At 39.7% G+C, this 13,547-nt stretch overlaps 1 protein-coding gene across 1 annotated transcript in view; it reads right to left on the reverse strand.

The window, feature by feature from the left end:
- Positions 1 to 13,547, reverse strand: part of YME1L1 (YME1 like 1 ATPase) — a 151,173-nt gene that overhangs the window by 76,686 nt on the left and 60,940 nt on the right. The window contains exon 10 of the mRNA XM_053715694.1: positions 6,303 to 6,455. Within this exon, the coding sequence (XP_053571669.1) occupies positions 6,303 to 6,455 (153 nt within the window). The remainder of the gene's footprint in view (positions 1 to 6,302; positions 6,456 to 13,547) is intronic.

Genomic DNA, 13,547 nt, shown 5'->3' on the forward strand with positions numbered 1-13,547 from the left:
CCATTCCACTGACCTAGCATGCATAACTGCAGCGGTCTGAAATGCAGGCGCGCAAATGGCACTATGTCCATTGCCGCTACCATTAAGCCGATTACTTCCATGCACTGAGCCACTGACGGGCGTGGAATGGAATGAAGGACACGGCAAGCATTTAGAAGTTTTGACAACCTGGACTCCGTCAGGTAAATTTTCATCTCTACCGAATCTATAAGAGTCCCTAGGAAGGAGACTCTCGTGAGTGGTGATAGAGAACTCTTTTCCACGTTCACCTTCCACCCATGCGACCTCAGAAATGCCAGAACTATCTCTGTATGAGACTTGGCAATTTGAAAGCTTGATGCCTGTATCGGGATGTCGTCTAGATACGGAGCCACCGCTATGCCTCGCAGTCGTAGAACCGCCAGGAGTGAGCCCAGAACCTTTGTAAAGATTCTCGGGGCCGTAGCTAACCCGAAGGGAAGAGCTACAAACTGGTAATGCCTGTCTAGGAAGGCAAATCTTAGGTACCGATAATGATCCTTGTGAATTGGTATGTGAAGGTAGGCATCCTTTAAGTCCACTGTGGTCATGTACTGACCCTCTTGGATCATGGGTAGGATGGTTCGAATAGTTTCCATTTTGAATGATGGAACTCTTAGGAATTTGTTTAAGATCTTTAGGTCCAAGATTGGTCTGAAGGTTCCCTCTTTCTTGGGAACCACGAACAGATTTGAGTAAAACCCTTGCCCTTGTTCTGTCCGCGGAACTGGGTGGATCACCCCCATTATAAGGAGGTCTTGTACACAGCGTAGAAATGCCTCTTTCTTTATTTGGTTTGCTGATAACCTTGAAAGATGAAATCTCCCTTGTGGAGGAGAAGCTTTGAAGTCCAGAAGATATCCCTGGGATATGATCTCCAACGCCCAGGGATCCTGGACATCTCTTGCCCACGCCTGGGCTGTCAGGGTAAAGGTAAATATATATATATATATATATATATATATATATATATACACACACACATACTAATATATATATATATATATATATATATATATATATATATATATATACGTAAATGAAATAATATAAAAAGGATGTGTGTATATATATGAAGCCATCTATTTTATCAGATGTGCTGTAGAATAGAAATTCTGATGTCAGGATTTAACTCAAAACCCCCTACAAGATGAGAGCTGGGTGAATACACATTCATCAGGATTGAAAATCAGCATAGCCTTTTGAAGCACGACCCCTGCGGTGTGAGTACACAGACATTTTCCAAAAGGAACTGACTCAGTGACCATGCTCATTTGATTATATGCAGAGTTTTATGACTCTATGTCATTTGGCCTGCCCAATGTAATACAATCACTTAGAGGAATGTTGGGGAAGTAATTTTAACAGAGAACAGGATACAGGCCCATATATGAATTTCCTCCAAGGGAAATGCCGATCCGTCTGAAGAAATGTGAGACATACAAACATTCTTCAAAGGAGCTGAAAATTGACAGCTGCCTGTTAAGTGTGTGGCTGATAACATCAGAATACACGTGACACAGACATTGTGTCTGGGGTTAGAATAACATAGAGAAGACACATGGCTTACATTATGATTTCAAAGCAACTGTAATTAGATTTCAAATAAAATATACTAAGGAAATAAATTCAGATATACATAGAAATGATATATATGTTTTGAAAGCATGAATATCTTAGCCTCTGTGTGTTTAAGAACATGAATAGATGTTTATGGACCTGAAGAGAAGTGATTATTAACATTTTTTTTTATTTCAGATCTACATAGACAGGATTCACTTGGAATACAGTACAATACTGAATTAAAAATAAGCTATTATTCACATATAAATGCCAGGATACCGATAAAATTGTAATGCATTTTAAGCTGATAATTAGCAGTATTAAATTACCTTAATATAATAAAATGTTAATAATATAACATATTTGGTATCAGAATAATCAGAAAAAATAACCTAATATTAACCATCTGTAATTGGGGTTATATATATTTAATGCAGAGAGTGTAATCTGATTAAATAACCACTTTATGAAAATTATTAAGTTGTTTAAAAAAAAAAAGTTCAGAAACGCTGTATTGTATTGCTATGTTGTACTGTATGCTGCCACCCGGTGTTGCCACAAGAGAACTACAGCCAGAAAGATTTTTAGCTGTTGGAAATGGGATATCCAGTTATCCAATAGAGGGACAAGGTTTCGAAGGGCCACCCATATTTCACACCAATGATTAAACTATATAGTGGATGCAGAAGGAAGAAGAGGGACTGGCTACAGTTTTTTTTAACTGACTGAAACTGTTTTGCGTGGGACACAGTCAAACTACAAAAACAAAGTGGGCCATATTTCTCCTATTCCATTGCAATTACACTTATTTTATATGAGGTGTGAAATTGGATCCGTTGCGAAAATTGGAAACTGGATTGCTGTTTATTTGGGTGATGTATACAAGTTTTTTGTAAGATAAGTTATAAGCATAGCCACTACAGTAAAATTAAAATTTTTGAATTGGAAAGAACAAATTGGGCTTTTAGATTGTACTATATAACCTTAAATAGCTCTTAGCCTGCCTGTTTGTATGCAAGCATTTAAAGTAAACATTTATTATTGCCGTATGTAGCAGAGTTAAGGAAATATTTCAAGTTAGCATTTCATAGCCTATGTGTTGTTATACTAATCCCAATCCTAAATTGTTTATCTATGCAAATATATAATAATAATTCAGAAGTGTATATTGTATTTCAAATTGCTAGTCACAGCCTATATATTGTATTGTTGTTTAAATCTGTGTCTGATTGGCTAAGAAACTCATCTATGCAAGTTCTGATATTGTCAGTTAATTTTGTATTAGGATAAATTGCAGTTAAATAGCAGAATATATATATTATCCTATTGTTTTATAAACACTGTTTAGAATTGTATTGCTTGGATGTTAAAGGTTTTTAGTCCCATTGTGTTAAAAGACTTGTATATAAGGCTGGTTTCTTAAGATAAGCGTGCAGGAATTTTGCATAGCATATTTAAATAGTTTTCAAGCGCCTATAATATTATTTAGTTTCCTTTTATTGCAAATATACTTCAATATGTTTATGGATATTAACTAAATAAAAGAATTCAGATATTTATATTAATTGTATGGTCTAGTAGATGCATGGTTGATTAGGGTTTCAATTTTTAAGGAAAATTATTTTAAGATTGTGTTTATAACCCTGCCATAAACTTATATATTATTTGGATAGCACTACTAAGATTTTCATAAATATACTGACAGGGCGAAGAGAGAAATTCTGCCCCCCACTAGATCCGTTTACGGATAGGGGGCAATCCCTTCATGCTGTCTTAGGGGCAGTAGTAGGTTTTCTGGCCTGCTTGCCCTTGTTCCAGGACTGATTATTTTTCCAGGCCTGTCTGTAACGAGCAACAGTTCCTTCCTGTTTTGGAGCGGAGGAAGTTGATGCTGCTCCTGCCTTGAAGTTTCGAAAAGCACAAAAATTAGACTGTTTGGCCTTTGATTTGGCCCTGTCCTGAGGAAGGGTATGACCCTTACCTCCAGTAATGTCAGCGATAATTTCCTTCAAGCCGGGCCCAAATAAGGTTTGCCCCTTGAAAGGAATATTAAGCAATTTAGATTTAGAAGTCACGTCAGCTGACCAGGATTTAAGCCATAGCGCTCTCCGCGCCTGGATGGCGAATCCAGAGTTCTTAGCCGTTAGTTTAGTTAAATGTACAATGGCATCAGAAACAAATGCATTAGCTAGCTTAAGTGCTTTAAGCTTGTCCATGATTTCATCCAATGGAGCCGAGTGAATGGCCTCTTCCAGAGACTCAAACCAGAATGCCGCAGCAGCAGTGACAGGCGCAATGCATGCAAGGGGCTGTAAGATAAAACCTTGTTGAACGAACATTTTCTTAAGGTAACCTAATTTTTTATCCATTGGATCCGAAAAAGCACAACTATCCTCCACCGGGATAGTGGTACGCTTAGCTAAAGTAGAAACTGCTCCCTCCACCTTGGGGACCGTTAGCCATAAGTCCCGTGTAGTGGCGTCTATTGGAAACATTTTCCTAAATATAGGAGGTGGGGAAAAGGGCACACCAGGTCTATCCCACTCCTTGCTAATAATTTCTGTAAGCCTTTTAGGTATAGGAAAAACGTCAGTACACACCGGCACCGCATAGTATCTATCCAGCCTACATAATTTCTCTGGAATTGCAACTGTATTACAGTCATTCAGAGCCGCTAAAACCTCCCCTAGCAATACACGGAGGTTCTCAAGCTTAAATTTAAAATTAGAAATCTCTGAATCCGGTTTCCCTGAATCAGTTCCGTCACCCACAGAATGAAGCTCTCCGTCCTCATGTTCTGCAAACTGTGACGCAGTATCAGACATGGCTCTCACAGCACCAGCGCGCTCTGTCCTTATCCCAGAGCAATCGCGCTTGCCTCTTAATTCTGGCAATTTAGATAATACTTCTGTCAGGGTATTATTCATAATAGTGGCCATGTCTTGTAAAGTGATTTGTATGGGCATCCCTGATGTACTTGGCGCCACAATATCACGCGCCTCCTGAGCGGGAGGCAAAGGTACTGACACGTGAAGAGAGTTAGTCGGCATAACTTCCCCCTCGTCATCTGGTGATAATTCTTTTATAGATAAAGACTGACCTTTATTATTTAAAGTAAAATCAATACATTTAGTACACATATTTCTATGGGGCTCCACACTGGCCTTCAAACATAATGAACAAACAGATTCATCTGTGTCAGACATGTTTAAACAGACTAGCAATGAGACTAGCAAGCTTGGAAAACACTTTTGAAATAAATTTACAAGCACTAAATAAAACGTTACTGCGCCTTTAAGAAGCACAAAAAATTGTCACAGTTGAAAAAACAATGAACCAAATCATTTATAGCAACCAAATTTTCACAGTAAATGTATTAAGTTAGCAGAGCATTGCACCCACTTGCAAATGGATGATTAACCCCTTAATACCCAAAACGGATAATATTATAGAAAAAAACGTTTTTTAACACAGTCAAACACACTGTCACAGGTCTGCTGTGACTGATTACCTCCCTCAAAATGACTTTTGAAGTCCCCTGAGCTCTCTAGAGACGTCCTGTGTCATGCAGGAAGAAATAGGAAGACAGAGACTGAATTTTTACTGAGCAAAAAAGCGCTAAAATAGGCCCCTCCCACTCATATTACAATAGTGGGAAGCCTCAGTTAACTGTTTCCATGCAGAAATATAAGTCAGCCATGTGGAAAATTCATGCCCCAATAAATTTTATCACCAAAGTACCTCACAAAAACGATTAAACATGCCAGCAACCGTTTTAAACATCTTTTTCTTTTATTTTTTAAAGAGTATGTATCTCTATTGATAAGTCTGATACCAGTCCTTATACTGCATTTAAGACTTATTACATTACTTCAGTAATAGCAGCATTTTCTTAGACAAATTCCATTCCTAGAAAATTACCTTACTGTATATACATTAATCAGCCTGATACCAGTCACTTCCACTGCATTTAAGGCTGTACTTGCATAACATCGGTATCAGCAGTATTTTCTTAGTCAATTCCATTCCTTAGAAAAATATTTACTGCACATACCTTATCTGCAGGGGACCCCGCACGCTATTCCCTTTCTGAAGTTACCCCACTCCTCAGAATGTGCGAGAAAAGCCAGTGGATCTTAGTTACGTCTGCTAAGATCATAGAAAATGCAGGCAGATTCTTCTTCCAAATACTGCCTGAGGAAAAAAACAGCACACTCCAGTGCCATTTAAAAATAACAAACTTTTGATTGAAGAAATAATTAAGTATAAAACACCACTCTCCTTTCGCGACCTCCATCTATGTTGAGTTGCAAGAGAATGACTGGATATGACACGTGAGGGGAGGAGCTATATAGCAGCTCTGCTTTGGGTGATCCTCTTGCAACTTCCTGTTGGGAAGGGAATATATCCCATAAGTAATGGATGACCCGTGGACTGAATACACTTAACAAGAGAAAAGAAAGTCGTTTAAAATGTTGGGTTTCATGACCCTTTAAAAAAACATCCATTTTGGGGACTTATATACATAAGACAGCCTGTAAACGAGAAAACCTTGAACCAATAGAGGCCTTTTAATAGTACGTCTGAAGAGAAAAAAAAAAGGTTATAATAATATGTTGCTATGCCATGTGTTATATCCCTTTTTAGCAGCAAATCGGTAATACAAATGTACAATGTAAATAATTTATTTAATTGAAAGAATCTGCATGCAGTATACATACTGAACAGATTTCGAATGCGACTTGCTCCTACTCCAACAAACATCTCGTCAAATTCAGAGCCAGATGCATAGTAAAATGGCACATCTGCTTCCCCTGCAACTGCTCGCGCAAGAAGAGTCTTCCCAGTTCCAGGGGGTCCAACCAAAAGAATACCTAGAAGATTTCACTTGTTAATACATTTGCATTTCATAAATATAAATATTTCACCTGTTATTGATATCTGGTAAACAGAAGAAAACATTCCATTCTGTACCATTTCTTATACATATTCAATATTACATCATCAAATTAAAATGTCAGCAGGTGGATAAATGGGAGCTTGTCCCAAACATGTAGTGAAGATAACTAATATTTTTACACGAGGATCACTATACCAGAAATAAAAATAACATAATTTATGTAAGAACTTACCTGATAAATTCATTTCTTTCATATTGGCAAGAGTCCATGAGCTAGTGACGTATGGGATATACATTCCTACCAGGAGGGGCAAAGTTTCCCAAACCTCAAAATGCCTATAAATACACCCCCACCACACCCACAATTCAGTTTAACGAATAGCCAAGAAGTGGGGTGATAAGAAAGGAGCGAAAGCATCAACAAGGAATTGGAATAATTGTGCTTTATACAAAAAAATCATAACCACCACAAAAAAGGGTGGGCCTCATGGACTCTTGCCAATATGAAAGAAATGAATTTATCAGGTAAGTTCTTACATAAATTATGTTTTCTTTCATGTAATTGGCAAGAGTCCATGAGCTAGTGACGTATGGGATAGCAAATACCCAAGATGTGGAACTTCCACGCAAGAGTCACTAGAGAGGGAGGGCTAAAAATAAAGACAGCCAATTCCACTGAAAAATCATCCACAACCCAAATCAAAATTTTTTTATTTTTTTTTAAATAGTTTTTATTGAGGGACCAACAAATACAAATGCAAAACTCTGTTTGCTCAATATAACATAAGTCAGAAGTTGATACAGAGATGTGCAATAACATGCATTAGATGGTACATGACAATTCAGGTTAACAGCGAAGTTGAAAAATAGGTTACATATATAACGGTTGGAGAGCAAACACCAAACCTCCCCCTTTTTTACCTCAGGAATGGCTGCGGCCACTTTTGGACCCCAATGCACTTAAAGTATCAATCAGAGGATTTTTGAAAGAGATAGACCACTTTTGGGCCTATATTGAACATAGTCCTTCACACAACTGCCAGGACCTTGGGTAGGTCCAGAAAACTGGTATAAAAATGAAGGAGTACACAACTATTAAGAAGATAAGGACTAATAACATTTGAAGATATGATATGAAGATATCTCACATAATGCTAGGGATACACCAAAAAGGGAAGCACAAGAACCGTGGGTAATACATTAGAGCTCATGACTAATAATACTGTTATATCTGCCGTAGGGCCAGTAAAGCAGGAATTGTGCAGCCTGTAGTAATTATAAGTTTCATAATTTCAATATGCTTTGCTTACATCTAAATCATTTAACGCCAGCCACAATCTCTGGTACCCTAACAGTTGCTTTGTGCTTTCATGTAGGCTAGCAATTATATTACAATCATGTGAACAAACTGGACTATGAACATTCAAACACATACAGGGAGGCACAATAGGTCCTTCCGTGTTAGGGCCCGGAGAGCCTTCTTCACACTAATATGTAGACAAACTACAATAACAGCTCTACGGGTAGGGCAGAGGCTACAAAACTCTGCCAACAAATTAAATGTGGAGGATAAATAGCTTATCCCTAACCACATAGTGGGGGGGGGGGGAGAAGGGAGAGGGGGAGGATGAGGAGGAGGAGGGGGGGGGAGAATGAAAACTAGTAATAGTGTCCCCTTTATTGAACCTAGTACTCAGTCAGACCTGTATTTTCTGTGTATGCTCTCATTAACAAATAACATATAACCTATGTATACTAGTGGTGAGAGTAAAAAATTGTCTAAACAACATTACAAATACGCTTATCCTGGATGGGGTTAACATAAACTGTGAAGATGCTTCCTACCCGTCAGTGATACGTTGCTTTATACATAGTTCTACATTTCAATTCCACTACATTGGACAAGTAATGTAATATGGCATATAAACACTTACACATATACTTTGTTCCCTATTATACGGCTGAGTGTTGCATAGTATAAAATTATTCCTAAGAAAGCACTCCGAGGGTTCAAAACTACTATGACAATGCCTCACTGACAGAATAATACATTATACTTAGCCTAAAAGGTATCTAGGAAAATTTTAATTATCTTAAACCTTGATATATTTTCACTAGTACCCTTGAAAAAACTAGACGCTTGTATATCAAGGACATTTCCACTAAGCCAGTTGTTGGTTAATGTCTAATTACCCTTGTGATCCCCAGAATGCTTTACCCTTAGACTGGCACACTTATCGTCTTGTCTAGTAGACTTTGCACCCCTACTACAGTGATATCTCTCTATTTTTGCTTGCAAGGTCCAGGTTACAAATATGTGGCCTGGTTAATAACAGACCATGCGTTCTCATGAATGCAAAGACACCTTACGCCTTGTAGTCAGTGTGATAAGAGATAATACCAACAGGGCACACTAGGCAATGCTCAGTTTATCTTAACGCTGGGGAAAACTATTTACATATAGTGGTTGTGTTTCTGTAACTTAGGATGAGGGAAATAGCTGCCAGGTCTGCAATGTTATGAAAAAACTGTAATCACAAGCGTAATTACTTAAGAAGTGTTTCCTTGTCCTGTTGTCTGAAGCAGAGGCTACAACGCTGAAGCAGTCCCAGGGCTTCATAAGAAGATATGTGTAACAGTCAGTGCCCCAGCTTCAGCTTGCTGTACTATTATAGTCACCAGGCATCAGTGATAGTAGTCTCAATGTCCTGTAAGCTTAGATAACCACCGACAAGCGGGCTAACTTACGTGGGATGGCAGGCCCAGGGAAAGGACCATGCGGTGTGCAGGAATGTGGGCTTTTCAAATAGCAAAGGAATGTGTCAGGAGATATATAGAAGCCCGAGGCAATCCTCAGATGGGGATCCGGCAATATGCCTTCATTAATACTCCGTAGTGAGGAGGAAACCTCTGGGTAGGAGGCACGTAGCAGTATCATCTCACCCAGTGCCAATAACACTGCTCAGCCATACACAATTCCTGCATGTAGAGACAGCTTACCCTACTTGCATGCGAGCAAACCCATCAGCCTTAAAGCGGGACCAGACTGTCTGGGTGACCTCAGGAGGGTAATGGCTCCCAGACCGGAGCATCCGGAGACTTTGGCAGTGTTCCCAGCAGGGTACATACAGGCCTCTTGAATCTGCAAAGGGGGAGCGAAGTCCCTCTCCTGGGTCCGGCATCAGTGATGGAGTACCCGGCCAGGGATCCGTAAGCGCCGCGATACCTTGTGGCTCCAGTACCGCTCCGTGTTCCACAGCAGGGGTAGCGCTGTATATTTGCGCCGCTTGAATTTTGACCGTAAAAGCGTCAAGTCTGTCACAGATTCTCCTCCCATGTTCTTCCAACAGACCTTTAATACTGGTATACAGGTCTTGGGCCTCCATGCCGGGTAGCAGCACACCCTTCTCCAAGATGGCGGGTCAGCGTGTGGCGGGGAGCTGCACTACAGTTCTTCAGCTCAAAGATGCTTAATTAGCCACCGGGTCTTTATCCACATGTCTCAGGATTCTTCCTATGTTATTGCCCCTCAGGCACTAGTAAAGTAGAGGGAATATAACTATTATACATTCCATTTTATAAAGTTTAAGTCGGGAGCTCCTGCTCAGTGCGTCTTGCAGCTTTGGCGGTTAGCTCCGCCCCTTCCTTTGTCCAAATCAAAAGTTTTAATCTGAATAATGAAAAAAACTGAAAATATAAGCAGAAGAATCAAACAAACAGCTGCCTGAAGTACTTTTCTACCAAAAACTGCTTCTGAAGAAGAGAAAACAAAATGGTAGAATTTAGTAAAAGTATGCAAAGAAGACCAAGTCGTTGCTTTCCAAATCTGATCAACAGAAGCTTCATTCTTAAAAGCCCAGGAAGTAGAAACTGACCTAGTAGAATGAGCCGTAATCCTCTGAGGCGGGGATTTACCCGACTCCAAATAAGCATGATGAATCAAAAGCTTTAACCAATACGCCAAAGAAATGGCAGAAGCCTTCTGACCTTTCCTAGAACCAGAAAAGATAACAAATAGACTAGAAGTCTTTCTGAAATCTTTAGTAGCTTCAACATAATATTTCAAAGCTCTTACCACGTCCAAAGAATGTAAAGATCTTTCCCAAGAATTCTTAGGATTCGGACACAACGAAGGGACAACTATTTCTCTACTAATGTTGTTAGAATTCACAACCTTAGGTAAAAATGTAAATGAAGTCCGCAAAACCGCCTTATCCTGATGAAAAATCAGAAAAGGAGACTCACAAGAAAGAGCAGATAATTCAGAAACTCTTCTAGCAGAAGAGATGGCCAAAAGAAACAATACTTTCCAAGAAAGTAATTTAATGTCCAGAGAATGCATACGCTCAAACTGAGGAGCCTGTAAAGCCCTCAAAACCAAATTAAAACTCCAAGGAGGAGAAATTGGCTTAATGACAGGTTTGATACGAACCAAAGCCTGTACAAAACAATGAATGTCAGGAAGATTAGCAATTTTTCTGTGAAAAAGAACAGAAAGAGCAGAGATTTGTCCTTTCAAAGAACTTGCAGACAAACCCTTATCCAAACCATCCTGAAGAAACCGTAAAATTCTAGGAATTCTAAAAGAATGCCAATAGAATTTATGAGAAGACCACCATGAAATGCAAGTCTTCCAAACTCGGTAATAAATCTTTCTAGACACAGATTTGCGAGCCTGCAACATAGTATTAATCACTGAGTCAGAGAAACCTCTATGACTAAGCACTAGGCGTTCAATCTCCATACCTTCAAATTTAATGATTTGAGATCCTGATGGAAAAATGGACCTTGAGATAGACGGTCTGGCCTTAACGGAAGTGGCCAAGGTTGGCAACTGGACATCCGAACAAGATCCGCATACCAAAACCTGTGTGGCCATGCTGGAGCCACCAGCAGTACAAATGAACGCTCCATTATGATTTTGGAAATCACTCTTGGAAGAAGAAGAACTAGAGGCAGAAAGAGATAAGCAGGTTGATAATTCCAAGGAAGTGACAACGCATCCAATGCTTCCGCCTGAGGATCCCTGGACCTGGACAGATACCTGGGAAGTTTCCTGTTTAGATGAGAAGCCATCAGAACTATTTCTGGAAGCCCCCACATCTGAATAAACATCTGGGTGAAGAGCCCATTCTCCCGGATGTTAGGTCTGGCGACTGAGATAATCCGCTTCCCAATTGTCTATACCTGGGATATGGACCGCACAGATTAGACAGGAACTGGATTCCGCCCATGCAAGTATCCGAGATACTTCTTTCATAGCTAGAGGACTGTGAGTCCCACCTTGATGACTGACATACGCCACGGTTGTGACATTGTCTGTCTGAAAACAAATAAACGATTCTTTCTTCAGAAGAGGCCAGAACTGAAGAGCTCTGAGAATCGCACAGAGTTCCAAAATATTGATTGGTAATCTCGCCTCTTGAGATTACCAAACCCCCTGCGCTGTCAGAGATCCCCAGACAGCTCCCCAACCTGAAAGACTCACATCTGTTGTGATCACAGTCCAGGTTGGACGAACAAAAGAGGCCCCTTGAACTAAACGATGGTGATCTAACCACCAAGTCAGAAATAGTCGAATATTGGGATTTAAGGATATTGATTGTGATAGCCTTGTATAATCCCTGCACCATTGGCTCAGCATACAAAGCTGAAGCGGTCTCATGTGAAAAAAAGCAAAGGGGATCGCGTCCGATGCTGCAGTCATGAGGCCTAAAACCTCCATGCACATAGCTACTGAAGGGAATGATTGAAACTGAAGGTTCCGACAAGCTGAAACCAATTTCAGACGTCTTTTGTCTGTTAGAGTCAAAAGTCATGGATACTTAATCTATTTGGAATCCTAAAAAGGTTACCATTGTCTGAGGAATCAAGGAACTTTTTGGTAAATTGATCCTCCAACCATGTTCTTGAAGAAACAACACTAATTGATTTGTGTGAGATTCTGCAGAATGTAAAGACTGAGCAAGTACCAAGATATCGTCCAAATAAGGAAACACCGCAAAACCCGCTCTGATTACAGAGAGTAGGGCACCGAGAATATTTGAAAAGATCCTTGGAGCTGTTGCTAGGCCAAAAGGAAGAGCAACAAATTGGTAATGCTTTTCTAGAAAAGAGAATCTCAGGAACTGATAATGATCTGGGTGAATCGGAATATGAAGATATGCATCCTGTAAATCTATTGTGGACATATAATGCCCTTGCTGAACAAAAGGCAGAATAGTCCTTATAGTCACCATTTTGAATGTTGGTATTCTTACATAACGATTCAAAAATTTTAGATCCAGAACTGGTCTGAAAGAATCCTATTTCTTTGGAACAAAGAACAGATTTGAATAAAACCCCAGACCCCGTTCCGGAAAGGGAACTGGCAAAATTACCCCGGATAACTCCAGGTCTGAAACACACTTCAGAAAAGCCTGAGCCTTTACTGGGTTCACTGGAATGCGTGAGAGAAAAACTTCTCACAGGTGGTCTTACCTTGAAACCTATTCTGTACCCTTGAGAAACAATGTTCTGGATCCAATGATTTTGGATTGAATTGATCCAAACATCTTTGAAAAACCTTAGTCTGCCCCCTACCAGCTGCGCTGGAATGAGGGCCGCACCTTCATGCGGACTTTGGGGCTGCTTTTGGTTTTCTAAAAGGCTTGGATTTATTCCAGACTGGAGAAGGCTTCCAATTGGAAACCGTTCCTTTAGGGGAAGGGTCAGATTTCTGTTCCTTATTCTGACGAAAGGAACGAAAACGGTTAGGATCCCTAAATTTACCCTTAGACTTTTTATCCTGAGGCAAAAAAGCTCCCTTCCCCCCAGTAACAGTTGAAATAATAGAATCCAACTGAGAACCAAATAATTTATTACCTTGGAAAGAAAGAGATAGCAATGTTGACTTAGAAGTCATATCTGCATTCCAAGTTTTAAGCCATAAAGCTCTTTTAGCTAAAATAGCTAAAGACATATACCTGACATCAATTCTAACGATATCAAAAATGGCATCACAAATGAAATTATTAGCATGTTGAATAAGCTTAATAATGCTATACACATTAGGATCTGGTACTTG

Source organism: Bombina bombina, chromosome 5, assembly GCF_027579735.1.
Source record: "Bombina bombina isolate aBomBom1 chromosome 5, aBomBom1.pri, whole genome shotgun sequence".
Lineage (NCBI taxonomy): Eukaryota > Metazoa > Chordata > Amphibia > Anura > Bombinatoridae > Bombina > Bombina bombina.